Source organism: Furipterus horrens, unplaced genomic scaffold (genome assembly GCF_987537825.1).
Source record: "Furipterus horrens unplaced genomic scaffold, mFurHor1.1.pri manual_scaffold_6, whole genome shotgun sequence".
Classification (NCBI taxonomy): domain Eukaryota; kingdom Metazoa; phylum Chordata; class Mammalia; order Chiroptera; family Furipteridae; genus Furipterus; species Furipterus horrens.
This window is the reverse complement of record NW_028327176.1, coordinates 134,003,859-134,022,661: the sequence shown is the minus strand read 5'-3', so window position 1 is coordinate 134,022,661 and position 18,803 is coordinate 134,003,859. Positions and strand designations below refer to the sequence as shown.

The 18,803-nt window shown below is 33.1% G+C and overlaps 1 protein-coding gene across 2 annotated transcripts in view; it reads left to right on the top strand.

The window, feature by feature from the left end:
* Positions 1-17,982, top strand: part of MAP3K7 (mitogen-activated protein kinase kinase kinase 7) — a 68,053-nt gene extending 50,071 nt beyond the window's left edge. For both annotated transcript variants that reach the window (XM_090279678.1, XM_090279679.1), the window contains 4 exons: positions 6,389-6,494; positions 10,741-10,802; positions 11,491-11,606; positions 13,981-17,982. In XM_090279678.1, coding sequence (XP_090135804.1) covers positions 6,389-6,494; positions 10,741-10,802; positions 11,491-11,606; positions 13,981-14,161 — 465 coding nt within the window. In that variant the 3' untranslated portion in view covers positions 14,162-17,982. The remainder of the gene's footprint in view (positions 1-6,388; positions 6,495-10,740; positions 10,803-11,490; positions 11,607-13,980) is intronic.
* The last annotated feature ends 821 nt before the right edge of the window (positions 17,983-18,803 follow it).

The window sequence follows — 18,803 nt, the reverse complement described above, 5'->3', positions numbered from 1 at the left end:
GTTGAGAGACATAGTGAACCAAGCAAGCTTCTTTATTAAAAGTAGTTGTGTAAGTAGTTTTGTAAACTCACAACATACAAATCACTTTTAAATTAATTCAGGTTTTTATTCTGGAAGCTTATTAAGCATACATAATGGATCTGGCTTCCTAGATGCTTTGAAAAGATACTGAGGAAAAGCAGCTCCTGATGTCCATGAACTGATGTGACACTGTGGCCTCAGTGTTGTTAGAACAAAAACAATTTCTCAGAACATCAGTAGACAAGGTTATGTTGAGACCATGATAAGATGAGGCAAAACAAGACCATTCTGTAATACTGTCTAAGCACGGACAAAAACAAGGTCCGTGTGCCACCCACAAAATGCCAGACGTTGCCTTCTCCCAGCTGACTGAGTGACTGCTGCTTCTTTTCCAGTTACAGTTTTATCCTCACACGAGGTCTCCTCCCTGTAGAACTGCCCCCACTTTCTGGCAGTAGCCCACCTAGAGTGAACCCCTCCTTCTCTGGAGCCTCCTCAAATCACAAAGTAAAATCCTAAATCCTATAATAAGCTCTTTCTGAAACCCTTTTCCTGTGACACTGACACACCACAGTGCCCCATGGTGAGCTTTCTGGTTCACTGCAACAAAAATTGAAACCGACTTGTCTCACTATAGGTGTCTCACTTCCTGGTGGTCCTTGGCTGGGGAACATAGACTACCAAGAATGCCCAATCCCCAAGGAGTGTATTGGGCAGATCTTATCCCAAGACCACTTAAAAACTATAATAAAAACAGGTGCTCTTTATTTATTGTGTTCCAACTTTGTGCCAGTCAGGCCTTTAATACATGTTATTTAATCGTAATCCTATAAATTTATTTTATTTATTTTTCTCATTTTGTGGGTCAAGAAACTGGGGGTTGGAGAAACTTGCCTAAGTCTCATAATTCCCTTACACTGTCAGTAATTGGTGTCACATCCCAGTTTTGAATCCAGATCTGATAACCAGAACATCCAGACTCTACACTCTTATCATTCCATCGTGCATATAAAACTGAATGCAGCGGATGTTAAAGTAATCCTAGGGTTCTGTAATTCCAAGTGTTCGGCTTCTGATAGTGTGCATTGTCATTAATTATTTAAATAATTTTCAGTGATGATGAATTTTAGCTGAATCATATTATTGAGCAAGGCAAATTCACTTTCATAATAAATGTCTACAGATGACTGCATGAATTTATGTTTTATACATCTGGGTGAGCCTTTCTGTGTTTTACTAAAATTATACATTCTCATGTATAACTGCTTACTCCTTCTGGGAATGTATCCAATACAGATCTATTTATATTTCTCTTGAAGAGGACTGAAGTCAGTAAAAATCACAACTGCAAGATGATACAATTATGATTATTTAGAAAGCTATATTTTTGTATGGAGTTTAGAATCTACTTTTACTAGTCAGATGTGACTCAGCTTCAGTAACCTTATCTCCCAGTGGGGACCATAATACCCACACCTCAGGGTTATAACATGAAAGTACCAGTAGATGCTTAATACTTGTTGTATGCCTGCCTCCCCATAGTGTGCCTTCCAAGGCTGGCTCTTACCACTTCCTTGTTCTCACTATAGTGTGTTACAATCTAGAAATAAAACAAAAAAGCACTTGGAAAGAAGTAAAATCTATTGGTATTCTATTCTTTCTGTGTCAGAAGAGAAATTTCTATCAGGGATTATGGGAAATGTTTGCCTTAAAGGCCTTTTATCACATATCCAGAGATGTATTATCATACATTGTTTTTATTTAAGGGATATAATTTATTATACTACTACTTTTTATCTGTCCTCAATCTCCACCTTTTTTAATGTAATTAATTTTGTGTTAAAACTGAATCTGAAGCTTACATAATAGTTTTAAATAATTCCTGGTTCATAGGAATTTTGTACTTTTCTATTAGAGAATTTAAAGACCATATGAGAATAATAATATTCTAAAATTTTCTCATAACAAACTATAGTGAGGTCAGAATTAAATTGAGTCTATACCTTCATATCAGAAAAAAATGTTTTCGATACACCCTGTCATGTATACATTTAATTGCTTTAGCTATAACTATTATAATGGAGGAAGTACACTTGTAAATTCACAATACCAACTGATACATATTTATTTTTAATATTTGTTATTCAGATGTTACTTTAGCAAGAATATTATATAAATTGACATTTAATCTCTGTTTTGTGCTTGTATAATTTTAGCAACTAAGATTTCTGAGGGTTTTAAATAGCTTTAAAATGTCAGTCTAAATAGTAGCACTGGCCATAAATTCCTGCCTCATGAAAATATTTTCCCAGTCTTTCAGGTGAGACATAAAAAGAAGCAAAGCTTTATTTTTGTCTGTAAAATAACACCCAATTTCTTTTTATAAATATAGAGATAAAGTTCTGGTCAAAGTCCAATTCTCATTCGTGTCTACTGATGGTAAATTTGCCCCCACAGTTTAAATTTGGCTTAGTATTCTTTTGCTGCCTTAAATTGCTATGTGGCATTTCTGTATTCTTGTAACCACTTTCATATCCAAACCTTGTGGTAAGTCAAGTTTTCTATATCTCTTAAATTTTGCAGTTTATGTAAGCATAGAATAAAGTGATTGTAAATATCTTGAAGGAAGGAGCACCCTAAATAAGTTAATAGTTTGAGAGCATTTGTGACCATCGGAATTTTACCAATGATTTTTTTTTTTTAATAGCTACTATAAAATAAGACATCTTCCATAGCAAGTTGTAAGCAGTAACATAAATTGAACCCACAAATTATGTTTTTGTAAGTTGTCAGATATTACCTGTTCCTCTTTTTGTGCCTTTTATTTTTCAGCTATTCAAAAAATACCGTAATGGCTTTGTTTTAAAATATTTTTTTTAGTGTTTTTTTTATGCGAACATATTAGCATATTATGTCATTCATTAAAATATCAATCCCTTGAATTATGACGACTTTTTTATGGATTTAAATTTAGCTCATTAAAACTTTTCTTGTAGCTTTAAAGAAAAACCAGTTTTGAAAGTTCACCTAAAAATATTAGCCTTATTTTTTAGTTTTACAGCAATAGCAAATCTCAAGTAGAAAAAAACAACTGTGCACAGAAGGTGCTATCTAAGAGTTTCTTGGAAAACAGAAGAAGAAAAGAAAGAAGTAGCAAAGAATTCTCTTTTTATACTTAAGAAATACTGTAGTTTATAGTAGGTCCAAATGATTATTTGTTTTAATATGACAAATGTTCAGTGGCCTTTTTAATATACAAAATCCATTATTATATTTTATAAACCTAATTATTACTTGAATCTTGTTTAATATCTTACAACTGATATGAGTCTCACATGTTACAAACCCTTGTATTTGTTTCCCCTCTTAAAATGTTAAAGTGAAACTGTTAACATAAAATTAGGTTGACTATGAACTCCTCCTCTGCTAGCACTTTGAAGAGAAATTATTCTTGTTTTATAATAGAAATTAAAACTATGGTCACATCAGTGTACTCTTTTTAAATCACAAGACTTGCTTTCAGTAAAAGAGGATAAAAGGACTCAGTAATAAGGTCATAATATCTGTACTTGTTTTACAGATACTATAACAACAGCATTCTAAAAGTAAGAGATCTGTTTTATCACTGGTTGTCTTTGGTGTATGTCATCCTTTTTCTTCTTATATATTGTATAAAAGTAAATAAGCCTAAGTAGCACCAGTCTTATTTCTGAGTGCCAACAGCTTATATTATCATTTTATTCAATGAGTATTGATAATGAGTATTGTTGTATAGTCAGTAATTTCCTAAATCCTGGGGAGTATAATACAAAAGTACACATGATCTCCACCCTTAGGAGGTTATTATGCTTTTGCAAAATCACAAACTTTGAAAGTAGTGTAAAGCATTTCTGGCTCAAGTTGAAGTTTATGTAGGAACAGGTTATAAATACAGCCAAAATTCAAGAAGAAAAGTCTTTGTGATAGGGTTTAGTTAATGTGTATGTTTTGTATAAGAATTTTAGTAATTAGATTACATGTGCCATGAAATGAAAAAGGTTGAAGATTGCTGGACTAAGTCATGTGAATTTGTTGCAGTGATTGTTTTCGACCTATAAAAGTGGCAGTTATATATAGTTCAGTTTCATACATGCTCTTTGCCTTATACCACATAGTCCTTTAATGAATGTAGGTCAAGATTAAAAGCAGGGAGGGAAATGGGCATAAGGAACTGATGAAGGAGAGCTGTTCTATATAGGTAAGATAAGCCTGCTGATGGAGTTCAGGAATGCCAGGTGAGAATTTCAGAACTGCTCCAATAACAACCAATAAACATCCTGTGTTCTGCACTTTGCTAGGCACCCCTCATCCTCTAACCTGGAATTAAATATTTTTCTCTTAAGTGCTGCTTTAGTTGCATGCCACAACTTTTAGCATGATTAGAGTTAAAATCAGTTCAAATATTTTTTTATTTCCACTTTGGTTTGTTTGTTTGTTTTTTTCTGACCAATGAGTTACTTAGAGGTGTTTTTAAACATTTAAACTTGGGATTTTTTAGAAGATTAATTGTGAATCAATACAAAAAGATCAATTTATATGATACTAAACTTTTTTTACTTTTTCAAGATCTGTATTATAGCTTAGTACATGATTGGTTTTCATAAATGTTCCATGGCTACTTAAAAAATACATATTCTCATTTTTCAGACATAGATTTCATGGAGTTTAGGTTATGCTATGTGCATATTTTGGTTTTTGGTCTGATTTTATGTGTCATTTACAGAGGATTAAAATATCTCACTGTGATTGCGAATGCTTCTCTTGTAGTTTTATTGCTTTTTCTGTTTGGAAGCTATGTATAGGTACAGCCTATATTGTTATAAGCATAGCATATAAGTTTTGAATTATGTTCTAAATTGAATCATTTATATCTCTTTCCCTAGTTCTTTTTTTTCTCTATATTCTCTCTGATATTAATATAGCTATGTAACTTTATTTTGGGTAGTTTTTGCTTGTTTATCTTTTTTCATCCTTTAGCTTCCTGTTTTCTCTGTGAATCAGATATGTCTCTTTTAAGCAGCATTTAATCCAGACTATGTGATTCTTTTTAATATCTTAACTGAAGTGTAATTCATTTATATTTTTTATGATTACTGATAAATTTGTTCTCTTATTTTATGCTTTATTTCTTTTTTCTCCTTGTTTGCCTCCCTTTGAATTCAATAAATATATTTCTCATGCCATTCTTTTTTGATCTGATGTGGGAGTTTCATATATTACTACTTTTAGTAATTATCTATGAAATTTTAACACTTAGGTCCAACCTAAAGTTAATATTTTTACCCTCATCCTGATCAATGTGAAGATTTTTAAATTTATGTTCCTCTTGCTGATGCTATTGTTATTCAAATTTAAGTACCATCTTATTTATTTGTTTGGTATTTCTCTTAATTAGTCATAGTTTTCGGTGTTTAATGTTTTCAGTATATGGATTCATACTTGTGTTTACAAATAATCCTGATTTCAACTTGGCCATTCCATTAGGGAAAGGTTTTTCTTCTCCCTGAAGAACATGATAATAGAAATCCTTATGGTAAGAGTTTCTGAATGATAGAATCGGTTTTTGCTCATCGAGAATGTTATTCTAACCTCGTTCTTCTCATTTTTGTTGGGTAAATAATTCTAGTTCTGTTATTTTAGCAGTTTGAAGATAATTCTGCTTTCTTTCTTGCTTCCCTTGTTGCTATTGAAGTTCTTACTGGTATTTTATAGATAATCTATCTTTTCTCTAGGCTGCTCTTTATTCTCTTCTATTTGTTTTTGTTTTTAATTTGATTATAATTTGTCCCATGTTTAACTCCATCTTGTAGGTTTTCTCTTTATTTTTTCTGCTTGGGATTTGTTATGGTTGAGATTTGTTATATCTTCCATCAATCCTAGAAATTTTTTGCAGATTCACCATGGATACATTTTATCCCCTCCACCCAAATTTACATATTATCTTCTTTTGCAGGATAGATTTTTTTTTTCCCCTGGTTCCTTCTTTCCCTGCGTGAAGCCTTTCTTGGGTTTTAGCTTAAAGTATGAAGGAGGTTCTCCAGCCTTATATCCTACAAAGGCCCAAGACTATACCTGTTCCTGTGAGCGCAGCAGGCAGTCAGAACAAAAGCTCTAGGCAATTAGTTTTCAGTGTGTGTGTGTATATTGTGTGTGTGTGTGCAATCTTCTTAGAGGATTTATGTGGGTTTTAGTTTTGTGTTGTTGTTGTTTTTGCAAGAGAGTTTTGAGACTTCTACTAATAAAAATGGAATTCTGTCCTTTGTGTTACAATGGAAATTTTTTCCTGTCGTTCCTTAAAAACGAAATCTCCTGTCACTTCTTCCTACAGGTGAGCAGTAGGTCATCCAGTCCTAGCATCAGAATGATCACTACCTCAGGACCAACCTCAGAAAAGCCAGCTCGAAGTCATCAATGGACCCCTGATGATTCCACAGGTGACCAGTTTATTTCCTTACTGTAATTATGAAGTTGAATTTACTATGTTTATTTTCATTTAGTTGTGTCATACTGTCATCTCTACAAAGGCAGGCTCTTTACAGTAGTTTAGATTTTCATATTAATAAAATCAAATATTCAGCAAGAAACTTAAAAATGTCTTTTTGAGTACTGAGACAGAGATTAATACCTAAAATCAACAAAATGGTAAAAATAATCATCTTCATGTCATTCTTTTGTTTTAAAGATATAAGATATCAGGTACTTTTCTGATAAAAAAATTTCTGACCGTAACCCTTTAAATCAGCTTTATATAATAAGAAAACTTCATTTCAATTATATAAATAATTCTGTTAAATAGACCTTTACAAATCTGTTTAGAGTTATTAAAACTCCCTAACATGAAATACTGGTCAAAATAATAGCATTAAAATCTAACCTGGAATAGTTGCCTTATGTGCAAGCAGAAGATTGCGTACCCTAGTGGAAGTAACTTTTCCTTAGTATTAGAAGAATGCCTTGATAAATAGTTAGCAGTATGCTTCTAGAAAAATTATTTATATGGTATGATATCAGAGAAGAAACAACAATCTCATGGACCTTGGAAAATTAAACCTTTTGGGATTTTATGTAAAATCAACTATGTTATTAATAGTAGCAATTAAATTGAAATTAAAAAGTCAGCTGTGTTTACAAACTAAAATACTGCTCATAAGTATTTATAGATATTTGGCAAGATTTAGTCAAACTTATAATTTAATTTAAAAAATTAACTGGGTGGCTTTTCTCTGTGTCATGTTAAGATAGAACTATGTTTAGCCAGGGTGTGCTCTGTAGTTTTAGTAAGTTTAAATTTAGTGCTAGCAAAAACTCTTCTAAGTTTCACCCGTAGCACAGCCCCACCTAGAATTGCTCAGAACATTCACCACTACTCAGCACATGTGCAGAGTTCATTGCGTTGTGCTTCTCCTCAAAGGCAGACAGGGAAATGCTCTTGACAGATTTGATCTTTAACCATCAGGTTATATCAGCTCTTTTTGGTTCCAAAAGCCTCCAGGGAGAAGTACTCTCCCTGACATCACAGCATTTGCTTAAACTGGTACTCAGCATGGTGGGCCTCCTGGATTCAGTCTAGACTAATCGAGACATGCCAGGCAACATGTAACAGATTGTGAGTTCATGAGGGTAAAATCACTGTTCTTTTATGCCCATCTCACTTAACTGCTGTATTTCCACTTCATGTGTTCTTCTACCCTGCTGACCCCCATTTCATTTTTTTTCTTTTCTGGAACCTAAAATGCCACAGAATATTAATAGCTAGAACTGTCATACATAGGTCCAGCTTGTGATATTAATGGAATTTTTTCTTTGCCTTGAATTTATTGCAAATGTGTGGTTATCATTTTTTAAATAATATTGAATATAATTTTAGAAGTTGAAGCTCTGGTTTAAGTTTATAATTAGTGAAGTTCAGCTTTTGCACAGTTTCTAAGGGAAAATACTGATAATCAAGTTAATGAAATAAATTACAGCGAAGAGATAGGTGAAACCTTTTTCTTTGAAGGCCCACTGAATCAGGGAAAAATTAGCTCATGCATAGATAAGTTCAAACAACCTAATTAATTAGTTAGATCTTTTTTACTTTAAAAGGAGAGCGCTTTCTATGTAGTTTTCAGAGAAAAATAAAGAGCACGATGATTTAATAATCTTAGCACATATTGAGTGCTCTTGTGTTTCTGGGTTTCTATTTATAAAATAGTGGAGATTTAAAAAAAAAAAGACAAATGTGCCCGAGAGCAGCTAGTGAGAGCGATGCCTAGACCTAGTAGAGAGAGCCTCAGAGCTTGGGAACCCTCAGTGAAGACAGTCTCTCCTGGGCTTACTACTTTGCCAAGGTAGAAGTATAAGATATCCATTGCTTGCAGTCTGATTATAGCGTTATAATACTAACACATTTAAAAACAAAGTCATCATACTGTGTGATCAACTACTATTTTGTAGTACAAACTGCATATTTTAATAGTTAAGACAGAAATCAATTAGGTAAGACCTGGCATAGTCTGTGACTTTTTTATAAAATTGTAAGACTTGTTGCTTAGTCACACAGCAGAAAGAAGACAACATTTCATATGAAGGGAACACATACTTAGAAAATATGAAATGGTTATAACTATTGTGTTTGAAGGGCCAGAAAAGATATCTTTGCTTAAGATAATTCAACCAAACAAATGTGAGTCTTGACATTCAGGAAATGAGATAAGATTTGATCAGCAATTTGAAGCATTAAAAAAAAAAATCATGGAATAGCCTTTGCTGTCATATGATCAGTTATAGCTGTTACAGACTTAAAAACTAAATATCAGTTTGTATGTGAGAAAGTGCAATCTCACTTTTGGTTTTAAAGAAAAACCAGTATTCAATAAAGGACCTTAAGTTCCCCACCACTGAAAGGCTTTAATTGTTTGAGTAAATCCTTGGACTTTTTTTCCACCCCTAAAATATTGTGGAACATTGATATATTATGCTTAATTCTGAAATACATATTAGATACAGGTTACTGACTTAATAAGATACATCAAGTATCAAATATTTAAGACAGTAATAGGAGTGGAAATGTTAAACTGAAACACTTTTCAGACAGTTTTTCCTATAAAGTCAAGGGGAAATCATTTTCAATCCATTTTAACTTTGTGGAAAGTAGTGTTCTATGAGAGCATAGTTTGAAACTGCTATGGGGGGGAGGGAGTTAGAGAAATAACAACTTAACTATACTTCTTACTCAGTCATTTCAGAAAAACATTTATGTGAATATATGATTTTAGGGTAAATTGGGCTATCCTAGGCAATACTCTGTTATCCTGTATTTAATAAACATTATTTTTCAACCTGAAATGCAAGCTTGAGTATTTTAAAATGCCCTTCCTTCCCTATTCTCCATTTAGTATCAATAACAAGAATAATAATAGCCATGTGTTGAGTGCTTATCATATGCCAGCATTGTATGGTTTTTCTTGTGTGCAGTATGTCATTTGGTCTGATTTAGCTTAGCTTTTGGAGTTACTTATAAGCACATTTTCAATATTTTTTTTTTTTATTTTTTAACTGGAGTATCAGTGAAACCATCAAACAGGTAGTTTTCCATTGCACTGGATGCAGGGCCTTGCTGTTCTCTTTACCTGCCTTTGTCTACACTATTTCAATGAGTTACTTCTCAGAAAGCGGGCTGGACAACCGCTCACTTGGTTAGTTCATTTGTTCTCTGCTAACAGTGGGAGAGCAGCTACTTCTGAAATAGAAAAGTCCGTATTACTTCACAGTTATTCTGCCTGCTTCTGGAACTGTTGTACATAAATGTTAATGTTGGGAAGAGACTATTCCATGCTTCTCAGGCAAGTAGCTAGGGTACTTTTACCTGTTTTGAAATACAAACAAAAGCTGTCTGTTCAAGTCGTTTGATAAATGGGACTGGTTGTTCGAATTAACCCATTTAACTGTTTAGGTATGACTTTGAGCCACAATTTTTATATGTGTATTACACTCCCATCAATAACTGGAGTACCAGTCGTTTTCTACAGTGATTCTCCTTAGCAGGAGTGGGATTAGGGGCTCACACTAGAATCTATATAAATTGAAGGCAACCCACTGGAAGAGAATGCATCTCTTGCTTCCCCCTTTTCCCTATTAAGGAACCCTAATGTTGCTGGAGTGGGCACTGCCTAATAGTGAGCCTAGCATGACCAAGCAAAGAGAGAGATGTGGGTTTGATTAGGTCGATAGAGTGTGTAGAGACTGAATTTAGAATGTAAAGAGCATTATTCTGAATTAACTATAAAGGGTACTGTAGTCATGGTTCTGTATAACCACAAAAGCGTTAAAACAGAAGTGTAAATTTAAGTTCTGAGTTAACCCTGACAAAAGGACACAGATTTCTAGGGCGTAGTTTAACACTTATTTTGTAAAAGATTATTACTTTAGTATATCTGTTTCTGTTTTTAATTAAACAAGGGCTTACAAGCTTTAATTTAATTTATATCCAGTGTAAATTGAAAGTATGAAAGTATAATTGCATTCTAATTATCTGATAATTGGATATCCTCTGTTTATCTTTAGAATTCAAATCTGGACTCTTCATTATCAGTAACAATAACTTTTGTGTTATTTACTTTAGGAAAAAAATACCGTTATTTTATGCATGCATATAATAATTTATGATAAAATAAATAAAATAACATTCTTGAATTACAGATACCAATGGATCAGATAACTCCATCCCAATGGCTTACCTTACACTGGATCACCAACTACAGGTAAAGAAGTACTGTACTGTTTCACTCGGTGTTTACTTTTATCTTAGAGAATTGTAGAGAATGTATCTTTAAGGCTGACAGTTGTGTTTCTGTCATCATATATTCATTTATTTATGTTCTCAGTGAGCCTCCTTATTCTTGTTAAAATAAATGATTCAGTTAAGTTCATCAAATCTAAAATTGGCAAAATCATACGTGCTTATCCCAACAGTCATGTTAAAATACTCCCATATCTTTAAAACTGGCACGAATAACATTTTTGTTCTTTAATTTTAGTGCACTAAAATATAAAATTCATGTAAGCTCATTTGTACATAATAAATTTTGTGATACAGTTGCATGTTCATAATGACTGAAAATATGTAAGGAATATATACTTCAGTTCTCATGAGTATGAGAACCAGAAACATCTTTGGTATAATACAGCTTGGCAACCTGAAATGTAAAACCAGAGGCCAAGAGTACTCTAGTCATGGTTTTCTGGAAAAACAAGTGTTTAAACAGCAAGTGTAAATTTAAGTTCAGAGTTAACTCTGACAAAAGGACACAGATTTTCTAGGGCATGGTTTAATGCTTTTAAAAGATCATTACTTTAGTACTATAAAAATACATCACAGTCACTGTCTTAACTCTTAGCGATGCTGAGATTTGGTTTAATAATGTTTTAACATTTTTTATTTATTTTCAGCCTCTAGCACCATGCCCAAACTCCAAAGAATCTATGGCAGTATTTGAACAGCACTGTAAAATGGCACAAGAATATATGAAAGTTCAAACGGAAATTGCATTGTTATTACAGAGAAAGTAAGTTACCTTTTATGAATAAAAATTAAAACTCATTAGTATTTTGAGTTTGAAATATATTAAGTTGCAGTATTGTTTGAAGACATGAAAACTTCATAATTTTTAGAATTAATAATTAAGCATGTTTCTAACTTGGAGAGTTTATATATGTTAATGTTTAAGCATCTTTTAGGCCTTTTTTTCATGCAAAACTCAACCCTTTTGCCCCGGCTCAGTTGGTTGGAGCATTATCCCAAGCACCAAAAGGTTTCAGGTTTGATCCCTGGTCAGGGCACATACATACCTAGGTCACAGATTCGTTCCCCAGTTAGGGTACATACCTAGGTTTTGGGCTCAATTCCCAGTTAGGGTACATATCTAGGTTGTGGTTTCTGTCCCAGTCAGGGTACATACTGGAGGCAACCAGTTGATGTTTCTCTCTCACATCAATGTCTCCCCCCCCACCCCACCCCACCCGCTTCCTCCCTCTCCCTTTCTCCCTTCCTCTCTCTCTAAAGTCAATAAACATATCCTCCGGTGAGAATTACAGTAAAGAAAACTCTTTTGACTGTATCATACTATATTACTACTAAGGAAAGTAAGCTGGTGCTACATGAATGTGTTTTGTGTTACCACCGTTTTAAACTTAAAGGATGTTTAGATTTTTTGTTATAAAGGTTTGTTCTCTTGGACATAGGTAAGACAATTTGAATTACTAATGTTCAGTTGTACTTTGTCTTAGAGACATTTTGTAGTTACATTCTTCCCAGGAGTACAGTCAGGAGAGTAGAATTACTTGTTAGTGGGCTTTATTTCATACCTATGAGTGTTTTTCTGGGGAGTTTTATACTCACACGTTTTTCTCTGAGGGTTGTAGAAACTGCCTTTATCTCTCTTTTTTTTAAGAAATATAGTACAATTTTTATACTCCTTTATTTGCAATTCTAAATTTAAACGGAAAAAAAAAAATAAAAAAAGCTTTAGTTTGCTTAAGCATGACCATCATGAAATTTTATGTCTCTGAAGTTGATTTATGGTGATAACTAAAAGGAAGTGTTATAGGAAAAACTCATGTTAACTATATGTATATATATATATATATATATATATATATATATATATATACATATATATACATATATATATATATAGTAACAGGATTTCCTCTATTAATTTTAATCAAATAAATAAAAATTCTTGTTTCCTGAAGTAATCTATGGGAAGGTTTCTGTTTGTACTTCAAAAAACAAAACAAAACAAAAAAAAACAATGGGAAGAATAGTTTCATCACAATTTACTGATAACACTGATTTAAATGAATTCAACCTAGTATCTTAAAGGCAAAGCAAAATAGGAATTAAATACAGGGTGGGCAAAGTAGATTTACAGTTGTGAGTCTGCAAAACACAGAGTTTATTCTTGTATTATTATTTATTATAATTTCATTTTCCATACTAACAACTGTAAACCTACTTTTGCCCCACCTTGTATTACAGTCACCAAATTACACTAATTACACTTCATGTTTTAAAAAAGCCTCTTATTTCTCATTTCCCATTTTTAACCTATACTTTTTTCATACTTTAATCATTTGAAGATTAAACTTCTGTGCTAGAAAACCAAATAGTAGATTGAGGGATGTGAAACTTTTGACAGTTTTAATCAATTTTAAATACTTTAACTGAGAAATATTACTAGGAAATCATTTTGAGGACTTTTTATTAATTATTTAGGTATATCCCATAGCCTCTCTACAGGAGCTACTACTTAATATTCCCTGAATAAAAGGGACTTTTAAAAGTTTATCAGGCTATAAAAGACTCTGAGGGTCTTTCCTGAAAATGTTTGCAAACTTGAGTAGTTTAAAAGTGGTACTTTGTATTGTTCTCACTGTTTTAAAATAGGAAAGAGATTTAAGTTGATAACATCTATTTTAATTACCTTGCAAATGTTCTGTTAGCTACCACTTTGCATTAGTTTAAATAGGATTGTGACTTCAAAATATAGGTACACGAGTATAAAAGTGCAATATTAACAATAAAAACTTTGTCCTATAGTCAGATGAAGTCCTTCCCAGCCTTTTATTCTTCCTTCCTCCACGAAAAGAATATTACATGAAATTTTCAGAAACTTCTGTTACACCATTTTATCTGTTTTCACTAATTATCCAAGTACAGTTACTTATTTAAAAGGATTATGATATTTGTATAGTTACACCGGAAGAGTGATTGATAGTCTCCATTCCAGCACAAAAATGAATTTGAGTGGTTGCACGTAAGATGCATAATGATAGACTCAGAATAAAAATTCTAATTCATTGAGCTTTCATCCTCAGCTATTAAGGTATGAATTTTTCCATCATATAGAATATCTTACTATTGGTATTTGTTTTTAGGCAAGAGCTAGTTGCAGAACTGGACCAGGATGAAAAGGACCAGCAAAATACATCTCGTCTGGTACAGGAACATAAAAAGCTTTTAGATGAAAACAAAAGTCTTTCTACTTATTACCAGCAATGCAAAAAACAACTAGAGGTCATCAGAAGTCAGCAGCAAAAACGACAAGGCACTTCATGATTCTCTGGGACTGTTAAATTTTAAAATATGCAAAGACATTTTTTTAAGGAAAGAAAAATCCTGATGACAATCATGAGTGTTAGCTTTTTGGCATGTTCTGAATGCCAACTGCCTATGTATGCTATGTTTGTTTCATCATTAATTTTCCTATTCTCATGGTGGACATGCAGTTCAACTGTCTCCATGCATAACGTGAGGGCATCTGTGACTTGAATAAGCAGCAGTTCCCAACTTCAAACCAGTTGTGTGAACCATGGCCATATATGCATGCTCTTGGTGTGAAGGCTAGCCTAACAGAGACAGGAGGTAGCAAACTAGCTGCTATGTGCAAAACATTATCTTTTTTTCGAGGTGGAACCTCAAGAATAATTTTGTTCTTGTATCTCATCTCAAAAAAATAAATCTTTTTTCCAAAAGATGGTATATACCATGTTAAAGACAGGGTATGATAAATCTAGGATAATTGGTGGTGCGTTTTAGAAATGCAGAACCTGTAGGGATAGTTCGAAGTGAGGGCTTTGATGCCAGCATCCTTGGATCAGTACTGAACTTAGTTTCATCCATAACATATTTAAAGGTAAGTGGTGGCTGCTCTATTTAATAAAAGCATATTTCATTAGACTGAAATCTGACTATGATACATTAAACAAAGTGGAACCCTTTCTATAGGGTATAAAGATTTTTAATTCTTTGGTGGCATGTACCAGTAAAATTTTTATGACTAATATTAATATCTCTTAAATGAAAAGGTAAATCAGCACTATCCAACTTAAATGATCATTCCTTCCTGCAATGATTATTGGATTGTTTTACTATATATTTGAAAAACAGAAGAGAAATAATGGAAATAATGGCTCCAGAAAAAAAAAAGCTTAGACTTAGATACTTTTATGATACCAAATGTATAAAAAACCTGGAAAATCAGGAAATGTTAGTAAGGAAGTTAAAGTAATTATAAATTTATCAAGTATCCTATTTATCAATATTGGAATAATTGATTTTCCTAGCAAGCCCTTCCCAGAATACCTGCTGCCTTTCAACACTTATAAAGAGAAAGTTTATATTGTTAAAAATAACTTTGCTACCAACTTTGAAAATAAAAGTAATAATAAAACTTCATTGAAGTAATAGACTATATGAGATCTATTTTTTCACTTGGTATTAAAATAAATCGTATTTTGATACCAGTACAAGGTCTTTTAAATAAGGATGTCATCAACCTCATTTTTATAACATTAATGTTTTTGAAGAAAAAAATAAAACTGAAAGCATAATTGCTGTGATTATTAGAATTATATCATGATTGTATTGTAGTTTTGCTCTATTTCAGATAAGCAAGTTGATCTAAGAAGTTATCAAACTATTCTTAAAATTGCTAAAGCAGGTAACTTTTTCTTTTGTTATTTTTTCCTCCTCCCACTGAGTTTTATAATGTATTCTTTGTGTATACAAGCAATAAAGGTAAAGGACAGTTTGTACTAAACTGTGTCACTTTTAGCTTCTTCAAAATCTGTTATCAAATGTCTACCATCACGTCATTTAAACAAAAGGAGGGTTATCATTCCCAAATTAATTTGGTTACCTAGCTGAAAGCAGTATTGTGCTTTACCGTTTTAACAGTAAAATAAAATTAGCACAGAAAGTAACTGTAGACTAAGAAAGCATAACTCAGCCGCAGCATTGCCACTTGTATTTACATCTGTCACTCCAAAAAAAGGGACCCAGTCAGTAGTTAAGAGACTTCTCATGATCACAGAAAAGCATGAGAGATCCAAGCATGGATGCTAAGGCTTGACTTTTCCATTAGGATTTAGATTTTGATTTATTTCTTAATCATCAATGTGTTTTTGCTCTACATTACATACTTAGAAGGAAAGTTTTTTATTATTGTTGTAATTATTACATGCAGCCACTTGATTAAAATATCCAAATAGGTAAATGGAAGTAAATAGTGGTTTTAAGTCAAGGTGCCAAATGTGAAAAAGGCTTTTGCACACTAGCTTGTTTGTTGACAGTAAGTTCTTGGGGATTTTCACTGCTGGAATAGTCCTCAACATGGGGTGCAGTTCAGCCTTACTTGGTTTTAAGTAGCTGGGTTGCTAAGCTCATACTTCGTGAGTCCTGATTATCTTTGATGGTCAGAGAAAAGGGTTGCAGTGATTGCTCCAGTCCGCAGCCAGTTTCATTAGTATCCTCACCCACCAGATATCCAAAGAAAGATGTAACAGGCAGCCAGTTTTGCTTTTTATTAATTCTGGCTTTACCATTTATTTTAACCCTTGTTTTTTGGGTGGAAATAACAAAACAGAAAGTAGCTAAAAGTCCCCAGTCTAAGAAATTCACAAATAGTCCCTGAACAAGCCAGAATTACATTTTGTTCTTGCCTCCAGAGAAAGAAAGAAAGCTTTAATCTAGAGGGAGGTACTCCCCAGCTGTAGAAAATACTTTCTTGAGTCAAATAAAAATTAGTTTAGCATAGAAAAAGAACATGGAAACCATAAAAAAGAACCAGTTAACAATGAAGGCTACACTAACTGAAATGAATAAACTATAGGGAATCAACAGTAGAGTAGTTGAAACAAAATCACATCAGCAATTTGGAATATAAAGAAGGAGAAAATGCCCATTCAGAGCAAAAAAAGAATCCAAAAGAAAAATGAAGTTAGTGTAAGGAGTCTCTGGGACAATTTCAAGTGTATCAACATTCACATTATAGGGGTGCCAAGAGAAAGGAGAGGGCAAGAAATTGAAAACATATTTGAAAAGATAGTAATGGAAAACTTCCCTAGCCTAAGGAAGGAAACAGCCATAGAAGTCCAGGAAGCACAGAGAGTCCCAAGCAAAATGAACCCAAAAAGGTTTACATCAAGACTCATCATAAGTAAAATGCCAAAGGTTAAAGACCGAGAATCTTAAAAGCAGCAAGAGAAAAGCAGCCAGTTACCAATGAAGGAGCTCCCATAAGACTTATCAGCTGATTTCTCAACAGAAACTTTGCAGGCCAGAAGAGATTGACACAAATTATTCAAAGGGATTAAAAAGGAAGAACCTACAACCAAGATTACCCAGCAACACTATCATTTACAATTAAAAGACAGCTAATCTGCTTCCCAGAAAGAAAAAGCTGAAGGAGTTTTATTACCACCATGCCAGTATGACAAGAAATAAAGTCTTCTTTAAGAATAAGAAGAAAAGACTTTAAATGAATATTAAACAACAATAAAAAGAACAAAATCTTATTTGCAACAGCATGGATGGACTTAGAGGGTATTATGCTAAGGGAAATAAGTCAGGTAAAGAAAAATACCATATAATTTCACTTATGTGTGGATTCTAAAGAACAATATAAATGAACAAACAAAATAAAAATGGACTCATAGAGAGCAGATTTATGATTGCCGGTAGGGGTGGGGGCTGGGTGAAAACTGAAAGGATTGAGAAGTACATACTGGTAGTTACAGAATAGTCATGGGATGTTAAGTACAGCATAGGAAATATAGCCAATAATATTGGAATAACTGTGTATGGTCTCTCGGGTACTAGAAATATAAGGGGGGACACTTTGTTAAATGTATGATTGTCTAACCACTACGCCGCCCTGAAATTAACACAAAATAATATTGAATGTAAACTGTAATTGAAAACATTTTTTAAATGTTTTAAATAAATAAATTACAAAAAAATATTTACCTTACAGCAACATAGCATATTGAAGAGATTTGTTGTAAGTGTTGTTTACAAATGTTTTGACCATTTTTGCTGATGTATTTGAAGTTTTGAATGTCTTTTTTCCCTCCCAAGTTTCTCTTATGTTCCTAGTTTCAGCTTTTGCCTGTCGGCAGAGATCACAGGCCATGCCTGTGAAACTTGTTTGTTTCTGTATGTGCGTGGTTTTCAGCAGTCAGCTCCTCTCTTCAAATGACAGGAAGTTCATCCTCTATCATTTAGAACATTTTATGTAAAGTGATGTAATACAGAAATCCTTGTACACACTGTAAAATTGAAGGAAAGTTTTTTATTTTTTATTTTTTTGTTTGTAATAAAATTCAGATTTTTATTCTAAACTTTATTCCTAAAAATGGTGAATGATTTATATCAGCAAATGAGCTGTGAGGTGTACTGCTCAAGCAGTGTACGTCCACCTTACATGCAAAAGTCAGTATTATAATACCAACACTGTTGTAACATAATCATGATTTTTGAGTCTGGCTGATTGACCTGTTTACACATCTTCAGCAATTCAGATTTTTGGTTACATGGGTGCTCTTCACAGTCTCGGTGAGTTCTGCTCTGTAGGAAGTACAGCATGACAGTTTTTAAAAGTGGTTCTTTTAATTAGAAAACTGATTTTGAGTGATATATCTAGGTTATATTAACTACTTTATTCATTTGTCAACCTACTATCCCCCCAACCAACACATCAGTGGGTGCACACACACTCTTATAAACTACCTTCAATTTAGTGAATACCTCCATTGAGCACCTATTATAAGCCAGGCTGTTATGACTAATGTCAAGCTACATGTCCATTTCAGTCATGATAGGTAGATGGTATTCCCATTTCACAGACGGGAAAATAGACTCCTTAAGATTAAGACTTGTACCTGAGTCTGCCTTTCCATAATCTGTTGGCCTCTGACCA